This window comes from Delphinapterus leucas, chromosome 2 (assembly GCF_059928025.1).
Source record: "Delphinapterus leucas isolate spDelLeu-1000000601 "Yukka" chromosome 2, BTC_Dleu_Yukka2, whole genome shotgun sequence".
NCBI classification, from domain to species: domain Eukaryota; kingdom Metazoa; phylum Chordata; class Mammalia; order Artiodactyla; family Monodontidae; genus Delphinapterus; species Delphinapterus leucas.
In genome coordinates, this window is record NC_143130.1 from 107746349 (window position 1) to 107765721 (window position 19373).

The 19373-nt window shown below is 53.2% G+C and overlaps 1 protein-coding gene across 3 annotated transcripts in view; it reads right to left on the reverse strand.

The window, feature by feature from the left end:
• The window catches only part of ZFHX2 (zinc finger homeobox 2), a 30042-nt gene extending 10953 nt beyond the window's left edge, over positions 1 to 19089 (reverse strand). The window contains exons 1-2 of one of the 3 annotated variants that reach the window (XM_022553472.3): positions 3536 to 19089; positions 3 to 2098 (exon numbers count right to left, since the gene is read on the reverse strand). In XM_022553472.3, coding sequence (XP_022409180.2) covers positions 3 to 2049 — 2047 coding nt within the window. In that variant the 5' untranslated portion in view covers positions 2050 to 2098; positions 3536 to 19089. Of the gene's footprint in view, positions 1 to 2 lie in introns of all 3 variants that reach the window. The other 2 variants (XM_089907470.1, XM_030763446.2) reach the window with 2 other exon arrangements.
• Between the last annotated feature and the right edge of the window lie 284 nt (positions 19090 to 19373).

Consider the following 19373-nt stretch of genomic DNA (forward strand, 5'->3'; position numbering starts at 1 on the left):
ACCAGCTGTGGGGAACTTGCGGGCAGGTGCTCCGAGGTGGTGGAAGCCATTGAGAAGCAGCTGGGCTTCCAGGGGCTTGTCTGGCCTCAGCCCGGGGCCAGGCAAGGGAGCCTGAGGCTGCCCTACGGCCTGCGGTCCGAAGTACTGGAAGAGGTCAGGGGAGGTGGCAGGGGCAGCCCCTGCTGGGGGAGGGGGGCCTGGCCCCACCATCCCCGGCGGCAGCCCCAGCGGCAGCCCCTGGTGCAGCATGAGGACGTTCTGCATGTGCTTCTCGGAGGTCATGTGGATGCGCAGATTGCGGGAGATGTTGGTCTCGTAGCTGCACACCTTGCACTGCCAGGACGCTTTGGTCTTGGGCTCCTTGTCCCCCGCGGGGGGCGGGAGCGCTGCCTCTTGGGGGCTCCCCTGCCCCACCGGCCCCGCCTGGAAGCCCTGCAGGTTGGCCAGGTGCTTGTCGGACTGCATGTGGATGCTGAGGTTGCCCTTGGTGGTGGTGGAGTAGTTGCAGACGTCGCAGCGGTAGGGCTTGTAGCCACAGTTGTAGCTCTCCCCCCGGGCGAGGCGGGGGTGGGCGCCCCCAGCGCTGCAGTAGCTGCAGTGACTGTTGCTCTCAGGGTGCTTCTCCCGCATGTGCACATCCAGGGTCTGCTGGTACTTGTAGTGCCAATTGCACTTGGGACACTTGAGCGTCTTGCAGGAGTTGCGCGAGTGTAGCAGAGCCATGTGGCTGGACAGGCTGAGGCCCTGGAAGGCCGCAGGGGCCGGGGTGTAGTCGTCGGCTGGGCGATAGGGCTGGGGCGGGTCACCGGGGTCTTCGGGGGAGCCCACTGGGGCAGGGAGAACGCCCCCGTCCTTGGAGGTGGGTGAGCTTTGGTTGAGCGAGGGGCAGAGCCCTCCATCCTCCTCTTGCTCCTCGGGGAACCAACCTGGCCCTGCCTCGCCTGCCAGTGTCGGCGATTCTTTGGCTTGGCTTGGGCTGGGGTTCCAGGCGGCCGGGGTTGTCAGCGGGGAGGGCGGGCTGAGGGCCATGCCTTCTTCCACGGGCAGGACAGGGGCCTGGGCTTCGGCCGCAGCGGGGCCATCCTCGGTCTGAGCCACGTGGGCCTCCATGTTCACGGTGCTGCTGTTGTCAAGGGGTATTTCTAAAGGGGCGTGAGCAGGCAGCTGTGGTTCCAGGAAGCTCAGGAGGGCCACGCAGCCCTCGTCCCCCTCCCAGAGCACGGCTGGGTTGCCTGGCAGGCCCTGGTGTTGAGCAGCGGTTAGCTTCACCCCGTGAGACTGTGTGTGACCCACAAAGGCCTGGGGCCTGCCGAAACCCAGGCGGCACGGGAGGCAGAGCCAGAAGAGTGCCTTGGGGTCTCCTCCCCTGCTCCCCGTGGGGCCATCTTTGGGATCTCCAGGTGGGTTTGGAGCCAGCTGGTAGCTCCAGAAGGCTCCATCCCTTCCCTCACAGGTGGCCGGAGATGGCGCTGAGGTATCGTGGGACAGAATTTGGTCAGAAGAGCTAAAGCCTTGGATTGGGTCAAAGCCATGTTGGATGTGAAGGGCAGTGAGGTGTACAGGGGGCGGGTGGGCAAGGAGGGGCAGGCTGGGCTCTTCCTTGATGCCTGCCTCACCCCAGGGGAAGCCCTTTGGTAACGGGAGTTCGCTGCCACCTGTCAGGGACAGCTTGGCCACTAGGCAGGCCTCACCGCCAGCCGTGAAGACTAAGTGGTCGCTCAGGTCCACAGGAGGGAGCCCTCCTCCTCCCTCCCCCTGCTTCTTGTCCTCTTCCGCCCCCAGGCCCTTTGGCGGGGAGCCACCACGGCCAGGCTCCTCTTGGGGCTCCCCTATCTCCTTTGGTGGGACGAGGCCACAGCCTGGCTCCAGGGGCTGCCCCCCGGGCTCTGAGGACCTCATGCTCTCAGAGGCGGAGGGGGCCGCAGGGGGATCTTTGGTGACAGGATCAGAGGGGGTGCGGGGGGAGGAGGTGTCCGGAGGCGGGGACGGGGCATTGTGCCCAGGGGAAGGGGTGGTGCCAGCGGTAGAGGACGAGTTAAGGGTGGCCATGGCAGACGGAGGAGAGCTGGGGGTTCATTTCAGCGTGACAGCCAGGACCCTGTGGGGGAGACACGGAGAGAGCGGAGCTGTGAGGTGGCAGCGGAGACACCCAGTCAGGCAGTAGATTCTCCGGATCCTCCGGCCCCACCCTCCTCCCTGAGCGCCGGATTCAAGCACCCATTTGCCAGCTTGAAGCTTCATTACCTTAGCGTCTAACAGACTTCAAAGTGAACATGTCCAGAATCAGAACTCTTTATTTCTGCCCTGAACTTGTTTCTTCCCATCTTCCCGATCTCAAAACTTGGTACCACCATTTACCTGGTTGCTTAGGCTAGAAACCCAAAGTGTCCTCTCGCCCTCACCCACAGGCAGGCAATTCGACAGCAGTCTCTCAAGCGAGCGTCTCAGCCTTCCATTCATCCACGTCTCCGTCAGCACCACCCTGGCCCAAGCCATTACTGTCGCTTTCCTGAACGAGTGCAACAGACTCCATGTTGGCCTCCACTTCCACTACTGCCCCTCCTTCCACTCAGAATGATCTTTTATTTAATTCTCAATTATGAGAAATGCCAAACATACATAAAGATAGACCAAGCAATATGAGGAACCCATTTGTACTCATCACCCAGCTTCAACAGTCTCCAAACTCAGGGCCAATCTTTTTTTTTCTTTAATTGAAGTGCAGTTTGTGGCAATCTCTGCTTACAGCAAAGTGACTCAGTTACACACACAGAGACATTCTTCTTTATATTCTTTTCCATTATGGTGTATCACGGGATATTGAGTATAGTTCCCTGTACTATACAGTAGGACCTTGCTGTTAACTCATGGCCAATCTTGTTTCATCTATATCCTCACCCACTTCCCCTTTTCCTGTATTGTTTTAAAGCAAATTTCAGGCATCATAATCACCTTTCAAAATGTAAACCATACTATATTCTGCTGAGAACCCATCAGTGAGCTCACTGCACTGTAAATAAAATCCAAACTCTGCTCCCTGATCTACAAAAAAGGCCTATTGGATCTGGCACCTGCCTACTTCTGACACATCTTTAATACCCTCCACCCCACCTGGCTGGCTAACTCCAGCCCACTGGCCTTCTTGGTTCCTCAAACACACCAAGTTCATTCCCACCTTAGCAGCTTGCCCGAGCTGTTTACTCTGCCTGCCGTGCTCTTCCCCCAGACTTCTGCCCAGTGGCTCCTTGTCATTCGGTGTCTGCTTGAACAGCACCTCTTCCAAAAGGCCTCGCCTCTCTACAGAAGCTAACACAACCGGCGGCGGGGGGTGGGGGGGTATTTTCTTCAGAGATTCAGCACTACCTGATATTTCCTGGTTTCCTTATTTCTCCCTTCTAGAAACTAAGTTCCATGAGCGCAGGAACTCTGCTTTATTGGTTGCCCTATCATTGGTACCAAGAAAGACGCCTGCCACATACCCATACATGTCTGTTGACTAAATCAGCTCTGGGAAAGACCTGCAGATTTTCCATACCCTGAAGAGTCAGTTTCCCAAAGTCAAGGTCCTCTTGCCAGAGAGGCCACAGTGACTTTCCTCTGGCCTGCAGACACCATGCTGCTCTCAGATGCGTTCCACAGCCATCTCTCATCACAGGTGGAAGAGCTTCTGGCCAATTGAAAGACAATGGCTTGTGTGAGATGAGCCGCAGCCCTCCTCCTCCCCAGGGATTAAAAAAAGTAACAGTAATAATATTAAGGTACATACAGCACGATCCTGGCACCGTGTTAGCTGCGTTAATCAGTGATCTCATTTAATCTCACGACAACCTTATTTTATGGGTGAGGCACCCGAGAAAGAGAGGCTGAATGAGCAGATTGTCACACAGCTCCCAGGCGGCGAGACTAGAAAAGGACTGGCGGGCACAGAGCTAGACCCCAAAGCTGTGGCCTGGGCTCCTCCATCTATGCGGACTGCCCCGCAGACACAGGACTGGCGAAATGAGCCTCCCAAAGTCTAGAAGTCAGGATTCCTGAGCTGCCTCCAGCTGACTAGGATTACCGAGCCCCACCCGCTTTTTTACCTTGGTCCCCCCCTCAAACTCACCAATTCCCCCATGCCTCACCATCCCATGCTTCTCCCAGTGTCCCAGGTGGCCTGACTCCTCTTCAGTTCTCAATTAGCAGCAGATATCGAACGATTAAGCCTTTAGCGCTCAGGCCAGAGCGCTGCCAGGAAGTGGTGTGGCCTCTCCCGCCTTGGACAGCCTCTAACCCTCACCTTCAGATTCCCTGATTTGGAATGGGTCCTTGGTCTGGCCGCACTCCGCCTGGAGGCCCCCATTCCCACTTCCCTCCTCCTCCTGGGGGGCCAGCCAGGCATGAAGTCGAAGGAGGAGCCATTAAGGCGCTCCGCGAGGGGCTGGCTCTGCATGCTAATGAAAATGCAAATCAGCACCTGGGCCGAGGGGGGTGGAGAGCTAACAGGGAAGTAAAGGAATTGGACGGGGGCGGGGGGGGGGGGCAGTTATCTTACATAACCAGAAAGCAGAAGCCCTGAAGTTGTGGGATAAAGATATTCTTCCTATGGAATCCTTGGGGTGCCGGGGGAAGTGGGGAGATACATGTGCTGGAGTGTGAGGGCCTGACATTCCACTGTCACCCCCATAATGGGGGCTCACCTGGTAGGAAGAACTGAGACCGGGCAAGAGCGGCCCCTCCTGGGCCCTGACACTGAGGGCTGAACCTGGTGGGTGCTCTCCCCGTGCTGGCCCACCTCACATCCGTCAGCAACTTCTCTCTGGCTCCCGAATCACAGCTGTAGATCAAACTGCAGAGGAGGGCTAGGAAGACCTAAGCCCCAAATCCTCTCTCCAAAGCTTTTACTTCCCAGGACTGGAAAAAAGACAGCTGATTCCTAGCTAGAAACCAAAGGAGCTTAGCTTTGGGCTAGCTAGTGGGTGAGACCTGGATCAGCGGAGGGAGGGTAGGTCTGAAGCTGTTTAAAATTGCAAATCTCTTCCCCCCTCCCCCTCCCCTCCCCCTCTACAGGAAAGGATTTCAATTGCAAATTTATCTCTGCCTCAGTGCCTCTCTTCCAGCTCCCCCCACTGCCACCAACTCCCCTCCCCCTTCTTCTCTGTGCTTCTCCCATCACCATTTATTACAAACCTTGAACTGCAGCAATTATTTTTTCACTTTCCCCCCCTCCTTCCATTTTCCTCCGCCTCAGTCTTTTCTTCTGTCCCTCTCTGAATCTGTGTCCCTTTCTCTGCCCTTCCTACCTTGACCTCAGTTTTCATCTCTTTCTGGAGACAGGTTCCCACGCACCACGACCAGGCCCAGAGTCTTATTCTCCCTCAGACCACTGTCATTCTTCCTGTGGTTCCAGGCTTTCCTTAAGGGCATCTCCTCTCCCTCAGGGTACACCTTATACGTGGGGAAAGGGAGAAGGCGAGCCCTTAAAGGCCCTGGCATTCCTGCGTGTGGAGGAGGGAAGGAGGAAGAGGGCGGATCGGGTGTAGGGTGGAGGTGGGGGGATAGTCAAAAGGAAGGACCTGGGTAGAGGCGAGGGCCGGGGGCCCGCGAGGAGAGGGGTTAGGGGAGACAGAGCAGGCAGTGGTGGTGGTGTGATTAGAGCGGAGATTGATGTGAAGGGGCGCCACAGACGGCAGAGAGAGTCAATAAAACGAGAGGATCACATTAGAGGCGACAGAAAGAGCTTTAAATTACAAGGCTGCTGCCACCGAGGGGGATGGGAGGAGGCAGGCCTGGAGCCAGGGGAGGGTGGAGAGTTCTGAGGGTGTAGTCATCCCCTAAGATGAATCATCTAGCTCCAAAATGGCCCTCAGCCTCCAGAGCTCCCTTGCTGCCCCTTCATTCCATCACCCTCCCTAATGCTTCCTTCCCTCACAACGTGAGGAGAAAGGGAAAATGGAGAGAAAGCTATGGGGAAACAGAAGAGGTTTTTTGGGGGTATTGCCCTCTTCCTCTGTCCAGACCCAGGTCCCTCGCTATTCCTCAAGGAGAGAAGGAAAGGATGGCAGTGCTACTTCTTTCAAAGCTCAGCTAGGGACTTGTTGCCCCATCAACATAATCCCTGAACTGAGATATTCTTCCATGGGAGGTGGGCAGAAAAGCACCCTGTAAGTAGCTGGACAAGAATTCCTACTTCTTGAAATGTACCGTACTTAGAACAGGAAGACGCCAGGGAACCAGGAGGCTTCAGGACAGACAGTAGGACCCAGAGAGCTACAAAGAAAGACGTTATGAGAGGGACAGAAAGGCTTGGATGTGAAGTGGAAAGCTGCAAAGGCGGGCTCTGAGACCACAAAAGACAACACTCTGAGACTTCAGAACCCGAGAATTACAGGAGCCAAAGGAGCAAGGGCAAAGGAAGGACCAAAGAAGTGAGGCCTGAGGAAAGGAAGAATGTGCCCCTCACCGAGGAGGCGCCAGGCCGTGGGGCCTGTAGAACTGGAGGTAAAGCTGGCCAGGGGCACTTCCTCTGGAGCTAGAGCCCCAGCAAGACCAGGACTCCCCCGGGCTGGAGCCCCCTCCCACCTCTGGCAGAGCTGGAGTGGAAAAGTGACACGACTGCCCCCTAGTGGTTATGGAGGGAACATCACCGAAGAGAGGACAGGCCCGCAGGGACAGACTGGCTTTCTCCTCCCATCTCCCCAACTTAAAACAAAAAACAAGATCCCCTCTCCTTTCTTTTCTTCAAACCCAACCACAGGGCAAAATCTTCCCCAGCAAAGTCGGCCAGAGGGCACTGGCACATTTGCTTACAATTTTCATACAGTGATTTCCAAGTCCCAGCCCTCCAGACATTTTTGCCTTTCACTTTTCCAATTGTTCCATCTATCCTCTTTCCTTGGAGCCCATTTTAGGGACCTTTTCTTTCTTCTCTCTGAAATCCCTGCCTCCAGCCTGCCCTCTTCCACACTAACTTTGCCCTGCCCTTCTCCCCTTTTGGTTTCAACCTGTTGCTTTTAAGAGGCAGCCACAGAGGGGAGGGGAAGAGAAGCAGGAAAGATGGAGTGTGTGTGCCCACATTAGGGGGATCAGTCGGTACCAACAGCAAATAAACTCTAACCAGGTGAGATTTCTTTTCTAAGGCAGTGGAAGAACATGGGCTATGGATTCACTTAGACCCAGGTTCAGTCCTGGCTCCCCGCCACTCACCAGCTCTGCAGCCTTGGTAAGTTACTTATCCACTCTGTTTTCTCACCTGGAAACTCTCTGGCCCTCACTCCCAAGTGCTCTTACAGGAGAAGGGTTTACAGCTGGCTTTGTGCTGTTATCTGAGCCTGGGTCTCTCCAGTACACCTACAAGATCACACAGCTGCCACCTCTGTCCTTACCCAGCTGTCGTGAAGACTAGTACAGGTAACATGTGAAAAGTGCCCATACTGGTGTCTATCAGGTCAGTTTCTTTCCTTCTCTCTGGCTCTCCACCCTCGCCACCCCAAGAGGGGGGCAAGGTGTGTGCAGCTAGGCTGATGCTTTCCTTCTGTCTTGCCCCTTCTTGACCTGGACTCATCCTCTCATCTCTGCCCTTTTCGACTGAGGGCAGATTCTTTGGTGGGCAGGATTTAAATCTAGTCTGCCCAGCAGCAGACTTCATTTCTAACCAGGCCCTCTTGATTGCTGCGTCTAGAGACATCCCATTATCCCAAACCAGAGACTGGAAGCTTTGCCCAGGCTCACACTTGCATCAGAACTATTATGGCCTCTCCTTGCATTAAAACTATCACTTTCTCCGTCTCTAAAGCTTACCTTCTATATTTAAAAAGAAAACAAAAAAAAGGTACTCCTATTCCTCCATTTTAATTCTACCTATCTCTCCTAGACATCTCCCTGGCACCCCAGTACTTAGGGAGTGTTTACTTTGTGCAAGAGAATTTTTGTCCTAAAGAGAGAAAATAAGAATGGCAGGAAATGAGACAGGCAGGAAAAGAAGTATCATAGAGGGTAAAGAAGGACAGCCAAGGCAGAGAAGAGGATGGAGGAAGAAGGGAGGAGAGGGAGGGAAGGAGCGGGGAGCTGGATCTCGATCTGTACATGTAAATACCGAATCTTGAATCTTGGAGAATCTTGAATCTCGTTGAGGGCCCCCAGTTTTGGCAGCAGATAGGGCAGGTGGCCTGTCCCCAGTGAGAGGGATGGAGCAAGCAAGATGCTTAAGGTGGGCTGGGGGGAACTGGGTGGGGTGTGAGGAGAAAGGAGAGGCTGAGAGGAAGAAGATGGGGGTGGGAGGGAGTAGACAGGGCTAAAAGGGAAGCTGTGGATTAAAACCACAACCAGAGAGGAACATCCATCCACATTTGCGTGGCTTTGTTGAGATGTGCTGCAGCATGTCTGCTGCTGGAGGAGAGGATGTTGTGGAGAGGAGTGGAGCCTCTTGCCACTGCATCTCCCTCAATGATGCCACAAGTGTTAGGACAGCAGTGTGGAGCTGTGTGATCTTGTAGGTGCACTGGAGAGACCCAGGCTTAGATAACCACGCAAAGCCAGCTCTGAACCCTTCTTCTGTATGAGCACTCCAGAGCGAGGGGACAGGGAGCTGTGCCCTTGAATTTAGATTCAGGATCCTATCTGATCCTGGCATGGGGGACCTCTGCAGAAGACCTTTGATCTCCCTGAGCTTGAAAAGAATTACGTGCAATTCTTCTAGAATTACTTGGAAGGATACCATTGTAAGTGGCTGTGTATATAAATAAATCTTTCTGGTTCTCTGATTCTGCATGAACCCTTGTGATAGTAATGACTCTGTTTAAATGCTATTAAAACAACAACAACAACAACAACTAATAATAGTATCTTTAAATGTTTACCTTGTGTCAGGCACAGTGCTGAGCCCTCTGGAAGCATCACATCACCTAATCCTCCACTACAATCTGATAAAATACATACAGCTACTCATTCCCATTTTACAAACATAGAAACAGAGTTAGATGGGTTATGTAATTTTTAAGGTCTAACACTTGGAAAATAGAGTTGAGATTGGCCTCAGGTAGTCTGACCCCAGTGCTCTGCTCTCAAGTTAATTTGTAAGCTTCTGAGCTCTGGCTGGTAAGCATTCTGAATGAGATCCTTGAGTCTGAGTGTGTTACTCTGCTCTTACGTGTGTTGCTTTGAGCATATGTGCTGTCATGCTCTCCTTTGAGCTTGAAAGTGTTAGATGGCCTTCCCCCTGTTGTTAGTGTTAAGATGGGCCAGAACAGGCCACTGCTTTGTGCGACTCCAGGGGGCGCTATTCGCATTGCAGTCTATGCACGGGCCCTGGCCATTCTGTGTGTGTGTGTGCGCGCGCGCGTGTGTGTGTGTGTGTGTGTGTGTGTGTGTCTCTCTCTCTCTCTCTCTCTCTCTGCTGGGGGCGGGGTTGTGGTGGGTATCAGATTTCTGATAACCTCTCTGAAAGTTGGAAGTCTACACATGTGTATTCTTAATAGCATATGAACTTCAGAAAAAACGGTACGGTATTATTTTAAAACATAGCCTTTAAGGTCAGACACCTGGAATCAAATTCTAGTTCTATTCTCTATGATGTAAATGTCCTCGGGTGGGTTGCTTAAAGCTTGTCGCTTCATAAATAGAATGGGGAATAGTTCCTCCTGGAGTTGTGCCCGTTGAGACGATCATTACTGAGACTGGCACTTTGCATGTGATCAATAAATGGAAACGATAATTGCGCATCCACGTGTCTTATTCCCTGAGTTCGGGTGTACGTGTATGTTTATTGCTTTTTATTGTGTGTGTGGCTGAGGGCCTGGGTGTAGCCCTGTCCCGGCACCTCTTCGGGGTTAGTGAAGGGTCTCCCCGAGGCTCTCGGTTACACCCGCGTGGGCCCTGGGGCTTCCCGTTCAGCGGGAAGTGGTTCCTGTGCGGGTGTGCTGCCACGTGCCTGGCGTGCCTGTTTGTGCTCGGTGGCCCGGCTTGCGCGGGCGTGTTTGGGGTGGTGGTAATTACTGGGATGGCCCAGCCCTAATGAGTGTGATCTCGTTACACTCTCACCGCCTCTAATGGAGCTAACCTCATTTCACAGCCGTTAGAGATGGAGATGAGGCCCCGCCCCCGGCCCCGCCAGCTGCAGCTCCCGCACCCCGGCCACGTCCTTTCCCTCCGGCTCGCCATTTCCCCGTGCCACCGCTCCTCTCCCTCCCGGTCCTCTGCTCCTCCTTCCAGGCTTCCCTCTCCCGTTCCCCATTGTTCTCTTCCCTTCCCGTCTTTCCGCGCCTCTCTCCCCTGCCCTCCTCTTCCCTCGTCCCCCGTCCCTCCTCTCCTCCATTCCTGGCTTCCTCTCTCCTTTCCTCATCCCCCTCCCTCTTTTTTCCCCGGGTCCGTCTGTCCTCCGCGCCCTCTTCTCCGCGCCCCTCCCCCGCCCTTCCCTGCTGCTGGCCCTCCCCTCCCCCACGGTGCCCCGTCTGGCCAAAGGACAAATCTCAAGGGGAAACCAGCAAAGACAAACAAGGTGCAGTGACTTCATTATCGTCGTTAATTTGCCACTTCAGTTCCTCCCACAAGGGTCAAAGCCGGCACGGCTTGAACTCAGGACTGACGCGGAGGCTGAGCCGGCCGCCTGCCTTTTCCGCCTTAAGCCTCTTCCACAATCGCTCGGCCTCCCTCCTCCTCGCGGCCGTCATTTCTCTGCAGGGGGTCAGGCTCCGGGTTTTTTCTCTTCCGTTTCTTAGTCCTCGCAGCCTCAGCCTACCGCCTTCCTTCCTTTTTCATTTAAACCGTGGCCTTCTCTCCACCTCTCTCCCGGCTCCAAGTCACATGGTTTTTACCTTTGACTCCCTCTTTCTCGTCCTATTCAGCCTGCTTCCGCTTTTCCCACTCCTCCCTGCCCCGTCCATCCTGAACCAGTACCTTGGTCTTGCCTCTTCCTAACCTCAAGCACACTCCTTTCCCTAAAGCACCGGGATTTATCCCTAGGTTTTGAAAACCACATAGCCTGATGAAGCTGGGGATGGGAGGAAGGAGCAGTTTGTGGTCCAAGCAGGAAAAGTGGTACAGAACGTGGAAATGGCTGGATAGAAAGGAAGACAACTGTGATGGGGGGGGGCGTGACAGACACACGAGTCAAAGCAAGCAGCAGAAATCTAGACTCAAGACACCTGGGACTCAAGACACACTGGGCCCCAGAGAAACAACCTTGCCGAGACCAGAGAAAAAGGAGGGTGGACCAGAGGGCCTTGGGCTTGAGACTGGGGGCTGAGGTGGGGTAGGGGTGCATCACCAACAAAACAAGGAGTGAAAAATCTGAGGATGGAAATGGCATTTACCCCATCAGTTCCTCAGGGAAACACAACCTAACACTCCTGTCCCACCCTCTGCCCTCCTTCACTGAGAAGCCAAATGATTGGCAACTGACTCTTGACCTTTGGCCCAATGCCAGCCCCAAAGGGAGAGGCTGAGGGTAGTTGGCTGTAACTGGAGGAGGCACCAGGGAAAGGTCCACACATGAAGTAAACGTTTCTTCACCCACCCCTGTCCCACCTACTCTGCACATCAAAATGCCACAGAGGACCAGACACAGCATATGAATGCCCTCTTCTCTCCACAGAGAGTGCTTGCTACTTATGGCCCTCTAATTTCACAGGCCCCTGTGCCAACACTGTACCACTGGGTGGCCCTGCTGTGATTCCAAGGCTGGAACCCTGGCTTCAGTGTAATACCATATTCCTGCCCCAATACAGAGGCAGCTCCTGTTCTCTCATTTGACTTTGAAAAAGAGATTTTGAGGGGTGCCGAGCTGTCTTGGGAGGGATTAGGAAAAGGTGTCTTCTTCCAGGTGCACAGCAGTGGTACAGCTTGGTGACAGGAGAGCAGGTGGATCTCAGCCCTGTTACCCCTTAACTGGGCACCCTAGACAACTGGACACAGAGGTCCTGGTCTGCATAAGTGCTTATAAGAGGGGGATACTGAGAGCCAATGGGATTACCTCAGGGTGCTGAAAGGCACCTCTAAATCCTTCACCCTGTCTCACCAGCCTGGCCGGGGGGAGGATGGGTGGGCAGGCAGTCCCCTGGGGCTTTCCACAGTGAGGCAAGGGGCTCTAGAAAAGTGAGGGGTGGGATGACTGAGAAGCCAGAGAAGAAAGATGGAAAAATCAATGAAATGAGTTTCTAACAGTGAGGTAAAGGACCGCCGTGTCGACAGCCTGTCGCCTGCTGCAAAATATGTGCTGCCCAGGTCCATGGCGGTGGCTGACCGTGCATCCAGCCGCCGCTGTCCTCCCTGCAGGCCCCCGCCCACTGGCCCCTTCTCCAGCTGCCCTGGCCTTTCTTATTATAGCTAGACTCTCCCCCAGGGCTCCCAGCTCGCTTCCTCTCATCCCAGCCTTCTTTCCTAGCTTCCTTTGATCCATTTGCCACAGGAACAGGTTAAGTTATAATTCCTGACTGGGTGCATCTTTCTCCTCTATGGCTTCCATGTTTAGACTCCCCGCCCTTCAGACCTCAGAGCTGTGATGAGCTCCGCATCTCCTGCCTCTCCCTCTTTTACTTTATGTCTCTCGACTCCAACAACGCATTGCGTAGTCAGATGTCAAGGCCATCCCTCACAGGGTTTCTTACATCCAAGTCTGTGCCTCTTTCTGCCTTTTGGCCCACTTGGCCAATGCTGACTTCCTTGTAATTGTCTGGATTTGGACAGGGTGTTTAGGATGGGCCTGGAATTGATTTATGAACTCTTTGTGATCAGCACATGCGTGCGCACGTGTGTGTATGTGTGTGTGTGTGTACTTAATGTATTTATATATGGCAGATTCAATTGTGGTTTCACGATTGGGAATGGGGTGGGGTAAGGATGCTACTTCCAATTCAAAATCTCCGACTCTATCTTTAGAAACAACTCTCAACCTTTTCTGGAAACCACCTCCTTTCTCTAGCCTCCTCCATATCTTCCTTCTGGGCTCCTAAGACTGTTCATTCATGTTTTCCTCCCATTATCTCTGCAAAGACTCCCCAGATCAGCCCCTAGAGTCAGCCCTGGATGCTTCCAAGTGGGCCCCTAACCCAGTCTCTCCTCTCTCTGCCTCAGATCTCACAGTTGCTCCCCTCCAGCCTTTTCCTTCAGTGTCTGCTTTCCCAGCTTGCCCATTTATGCAGACTTAGGCCTGAGGGGCGGGGTGAAAGGAAGGCGGGCAAGTCTTTTCCTTAGCCTCTCCCTATTAATTTGACCTCTCGATCAATAGATATTAAGCATCCTCTGTGTGACAGACATTGTGCTAGGTCCTGGAAAACGATGGGAAACTAGACAGATGCAGCCCCTGCTCATATGGCCATCAGGACTCACCCTGGATCTCTCACCCGACAGCTTCTCTCAGAGTCCCCCTTTTTTTTCCCCTCCCTCCACAGCCAAGTTCCACCATGCCCTCTGGCATTTCAGAATCCTTCCCTATTCTGTATCCCTGCTTCACACAGCTCTCACACAGCTCCTATGCCCTCTAATCTGCATTTCCAGCTTCCGGCTCCATTCCTAAACCCAAAGCAAGGTTCATCTTACATTTTCAGGGACTTCCCTCCCTGCTCACAGAGCCCTTCTCCTTTCACATTCTGTAAATGCCATTTCCAGCTCTCTTCCTTCTTTCCTGCTTTTCAGTCCCACCATCCTGTCCTCAATGCCCCTGTCTCCTGAGGTCCCTTTCTCTTGCTCCTGCAGGCTCTAGTGAACCTCAGGTGCTCACAAACAAGACTTCATTTGGAGCTAAGAACAGCTCCAGGGCGGCAAGGTCAAGCTACCAGATGCAGGAATCCTACAGATTTGACTCTGGCCCCGGCCCCATATGTGTGCAGCTCCCCAGCAAAGCAGCAAGTTGCTCCTCTATGGGTCTTAAGGTAACACCGGCTGCTCTGACATCATGGAGGGAGGACCCCTGTCAGGTTGCCAAGGCAACACCAGCAGTTTATGACATCAGAGGCTGGAGGTCTTTGGTGCTCAGGGGGCTAGAAAGATTCCAGTTCCTATCAGCTAAAGTAAATGGGAATTCTACTTTTTCATGTCTTTGCTCACGTTGCCCTGGCTTGGGGTTGAAAAGCAAAGGCCTCGGGGGGGGGGTAGTGAGGGATTTGGCCAATGGAATGAGCCAAATCTCTCCTTCTCTTCACCAGATATCTCTGCGCTCTCTCTCCTCTCCTTTGGCATCTCCGTCTTTTGGGGCTTCGCCCAGTGGTATTTCTGCTCTGCCTTTTTTCCAAATCGCCCCTCCTGCTGTGCTCTCTTTGCATCCGTCATGCTGTGTCCTCACACCAGAGGCATTTGTTTCCTTTGATATCTCATCTCTCCTCTCTCCCCCTACCAAGCTCTGTGCAGCTCTGATCTGCTTCAGCACTCCTCCCTTTGCCTTCCATTTCCCTTCTTTGTACCATACTCTTTTCCCACCTCATCTTATTCCTCCATTCCTCCTTTCCCCCATTTTACCACTGTATTTATTCAGTTCATATTGCTTTTTCTGATGACCTTCCTCTTGAGAAATAATCTATCCTTTCTCTCCCTCTCTCCTTCTGTATCACTATTAATTCATGTTTTATTTCATTCTCCCAATTTTTCATTAATCACCCCTTGGTTCCTCCCCTGCCCCCCCATTCCACATGTATTTTCATCCCTTCCTTTGCGCGTTCCTCACGTCATGCATTTCTCTACCCCATGCATTTATTGCACCCGGCCTCCCCTTCCTTTCTGTCATTCTATTCACCTCTGAAATTTTCCATTTTCTGCCCATGTCTACCTCCTCCTTTTACCCTTCAAGCTCCTGAAGTCTGGAAAAACAATAATGGGCATAAAACAAGGTAAACTCTCCAGACTCTTTATCCACCTTTCCCATTCTTCAGGCTGAATGAACCTGGCCCCTTGCATAAGATATCAATAGCGTCTGTCACACTAATGAAAATTGCCTCGTAAAGAATCATGCTGAATCCAAATATGATAAGAGTGAGGACCCAGGAAAAAGATGAATTAGAAAGTAGAGAAAAAGCCACAGATGTCTAGAATGAACTGAAAGATAAGGGGCAACCAGGCAGGGTGGAGCTTAGAATCCCAGAGAATGTCCCTTTACAAAATCAAAGTTGACAGTGAATGAACATAATGGCCCTGACTGATGAAGGGGTTATATGTCCCTGGAAGTCCAGTAAGTTGATTTCTTGGCCTGTTTACGTGCTTTCACAAACCACACTTCCCAACTCTCCCAGCCCCTTTGCTCTCTGGTACATTTGCTGCTGCAGTTAAAATGCTGGGTGAGAAGGTAAGGAATACAAGAAACTTAGGGTGACCAAGGAGAAAAGGTAGGAGGAGTGCAGATTGCGGGAACAAGGGTGAAGAAGAGGCAAAGGAGATCATGGGAGACAGGGATGGGGAAAAAAGGGGGTAAAACAAAATGGGGAAATGAAATGATATATAATGGTAAAGTGAGGGAAGGGAGGAAAACCAAGTCAGAGAGGAAGAGGTTTGTGGTGGGAAGCTCCTGGAGAGGCAGATGACACACAGGAGACCAGAGGTGAGGTCCTGATGGGGGACACAGGCACATGGCAGAGGGGACAGTCAACAATGCTAGGAAGTTCCAAAGCTCCCTGGGTGAAGATGGAAGAGGAGGCCATCCTGGCCATGCTGAAAGGGCACTCGAATCCTTGGGGGAGACACATCTGCTCCATCCCTCCACTCTTCCAGGCCTCTGACCAGTGACTACCACAAACATCAGTCATGACTAATAAGCAAACTCCAAAGTGGCCTGAAAAGGCCAGAGATATCCGTTCAGACCCTGAAGGAAAGGGCATGGAGTCCTAGACGGGTAGAACAGTCAGGCAGCCAAGGTGTAACACACAGTGACAGGGACACACAGGGAAAGGATCACCCGGGTAGGAGGTCACATCCGGAGATAGTGACACACAGACAGACTCGGAGATGGATGGGTGGGGAGAATGAATGAGGTGTAGAATGGCAAAATCCAGAGGTAGGGACACATGGACAGAGACCAGCGGGTCAACAGGAGCAGCAAAACGCGTGGTCGAGTTCTCGTTGATAGGGCTATTCAGAGAGAGGGACAGACAAGAGCAGATGGAGAGCTGGGGGCCAGGAGAGACACACTTCACCTTGAATAGGAGTAGAGGCCTCCCCTCACCTACTACTCACACCTTTCCAAAACAAAACAAAACAAAACCCAACCCCCCAAACCAACAAACAACTCAACTTCTGGCAAAACCTAAGATCGAAGATTAAGGGTATCCACGTCCTCTCCCACCCTCCCACCCCCCCAGCGCGCTTGCCCATCCATCTGCCTGTCTGCTAGCCGCCGTTCCTCCCCCATCCTGCGGCCGGCGGGGGGCCACCGAGACCCAGGCGCCTCCAGACTGACAGCTCCGAGCCCCCGCACTCCCCCGGCCTCCCCTTCCCTCCGGGACCCCCGCTCCCTGCACAGCTCGGCGCGGCCCGTCTAGGCTCTCGTTACCCTCCATCTGTCCGGCTGGCTCCTGGTCCAGCCTCGAAACCTTTCCCTTCCCCGTCTCTACCTCCACCCCGGCATCTCTCTCTTCGCCCCATTCCCGCTCGCAGGCCCTCTCCTTCCCTCCCATACCCCTGTCCCTCCTTCTCCTCAGGCTCTCGGTGTGTCCGTCTGTCCGTCCGGGTCCCCTCCCCCAGTCCCTTCCCGTCCCTCTCCGTGCCCTCCAGCGGCAGTCTCCGAGCGCCTCCTCTCCCCTCCGTCTCAAGCTTCCAAAGAGCAAGGAAGGGAAGAAGAGAGAGGGAGAGGAGAAAAAAAACCAACCCAGCAGCATCGGAAATCGATGCACTTACACCTCAGCTGGAAGCAGGGACGGGAGTCGAACCGCGGCCGCCCAGCAGCGCGAGGCGGGGAGGGGAGGGGGTGGCTCTTGGAAGGGACTTCTCCGATGTGTTGATTCCTTTTTTTCCCCTCCTCCTCCCTCCCTCCAGCGCTCACTCCGGGGCGTCGGGGACGGAGATGGAAAAAATAAATAAATAAATTCACGGCGGTGAGGGAAGTGAAGGAAAATAATCAATGCTATTTGGCTGCGGCTGAAGTGTTTTCCCGGCTTCGTGAGGGGGTTTCCATTGATTCACCCTGGGCACTCGCTCGCTCCCTGCCTCCTCCTCCTCCTCCTCCTCGCCCTCCTCCTCCTCCTCCTCGCCCTCCTCCTCCTCCTCCTCCTCCTCCTCGCCCTCACTCCTCCGCCTCATTCACTGGCTGGAGCCGAGGCGTCCCACACAATGGAATAATCAATACCCAGGCGCCCGGGGCGGCCCCACTGAGCAGGTGCAGCGGCCCGCCCGCCGCGGAGTATGCCGGGAGTTGTAGTCCGCCCGCCCCCGCCCCGGCCCCCCGTTTCTAGCGCTTGTGGCCGCCTGCTTGGCTGGACTGTGGGCGGGACCCGAGGCCCGAGGACAGGCGGACAGCGGTCCCGGCCACCTGCTTGACTGTGGCGCCAGGTCCAAGCCGGTGCCTGCAAAGAGGGCAGGCTCCTTTAAACACTTTCCTGTCTTCTCCTCCTCTTCCTTCTGCCTGCAGAAATCGCACACGTGTTTTGTAATTTTCTTTTAAATCAGCTCTAGAGCAAGTCCTGGCTTCTGCCAGCTTCCCGGAGCCACTCGAGGCCTATCTCTCTTTCCTCACTCCCTTCTTCTTGCTTTATTAGTTCCTGTCCCTTCCAATTGGGCACTAGAACCTTATCTTCCACAGCAATTAGTCTTGGTCCCTGGGAGCTTCTGTCTCCTCCACGTGGTCACAGAGTCCCCAGAGTTGGGTGGGGGGAGGGGAGGTTCTGGCTCCCCATCCTCATCTTCAGTTTATCAGCTCCCATAAGCTCTCCTATATTCTAATAACAATAGCTGCTAAAATTAATTGAGTGCATAGGGACAGTTCCAAGCACTTTTACATATATTAACTTATTTAATCCTCACAACTAGTCTCATTTTCCAGTTGAGGAAACCAGGGCACAAACAAGTTAATCGACTGGCCCAAGGTCACACGGCCGATAAGTGACCCCTCCATGATTCAAATCCTGATAGTCTGACTCCAGACCTCACACTAGCTGCTGTAGCCTACTTCTCTTAAAAGAAAAAAACCCTGGAGTTCACAGGAGAAAAGGAAGGAGAAAGAAACTAACATTCTGAATCTCTATGACGTGACAGTTTGTCACTGAATTCCTCACACTTAACTGTGAGGCAGTCCACATTTTACCAAAGAGAAAACAGAGGTTTAGGGAGGTGGAGTTGCTAGCCCAGTGCCAAACACCAGTAAAGTGAAGATGGGACTCAACTCCAGGTCTGTCTAGCTTTGGAGTCTGGTCTTTCCTTTTCCTTAAACTGCTGCCTTGGCCCTACTGGACTGGACTTTATAACTCACAGAAGAGATTAAGTCTTCTTCCTCTGGGCAACAAAACTGATAAGCAAAGGACAGATGAAAAGCAGGCCAGTGAAAGGAATTAGGGGCTGGGGTCCCTCCCCTCTCTGCACATTGGTACCTGTCATAGGATGTGGTGGGGTATGCCTTAAAGAGATCCCAAGTTCAGGATGCCATGTCTGTAAACCAGTGTCCTCTCCACAGTACCTCCCATGGGTCACGTGTTTCCAGAAACATACTGGGGAGAGGACAGGTATTGAGAACCTAGCACTTCGCACCCATCATAGGAGCAGGCCCAGGAGTTGACAAGAGCCACTGTTCTTCAGCAAGCTACCTTACTCAAAGAATCAGAAATGCAGTTGATGCCTCCAGCTAATCATAGCCCTGGGAGGGAGTAAGGAGAAGAAGCCTTCTCTATTTTGTCTCCCAAAGCAAAGGGCCATTCTCATGTCTTCCTATATTTTAAATGAACATCAGTATTTCTCCTATTCCTGACAAAGCCTGCTCAGGGGGCCACTGGACAAACTCCTCAGTCTGACACTCAAAACCTTTTCCAACCTGCCCTCAAGTGTATTTCTAGATTCATTTCTTTCCTCTTACACATGGGCCAGGTGCTCTCCAGCTTCTGAGCCTTTGCTCATGCTGTTCCTGTCACCATCTTGGTCTCCAACCGTTGAAATCCCATCATGTCTTTAGTTTTCATCCAAAATATCACTTCCTCCTCTTACAGAAAGTCTCCCATCCACCCTTCTCCTGAACATTCATGGGGATGTATTAACTCCCCTTTAAAACTCCAGAGTCTAGAGTAGCTGTACTGGTCTTAGTTACCCCCTTTTTTTTTTTTTTTTTTTCCCTAGCTCATTCCCACTGGCCTTTATTCAGTGGGACACCATAATAGTTAATAATATTTGCTGGACAGCGTCTGAGTGAGTGGCTTGTATTCCAGGCCCATCTGCCAACGGGGTGAGGGGGATTGGAGACAGGACTGGGGCCTCAGCTCCTTTTCCATCCGACTCTC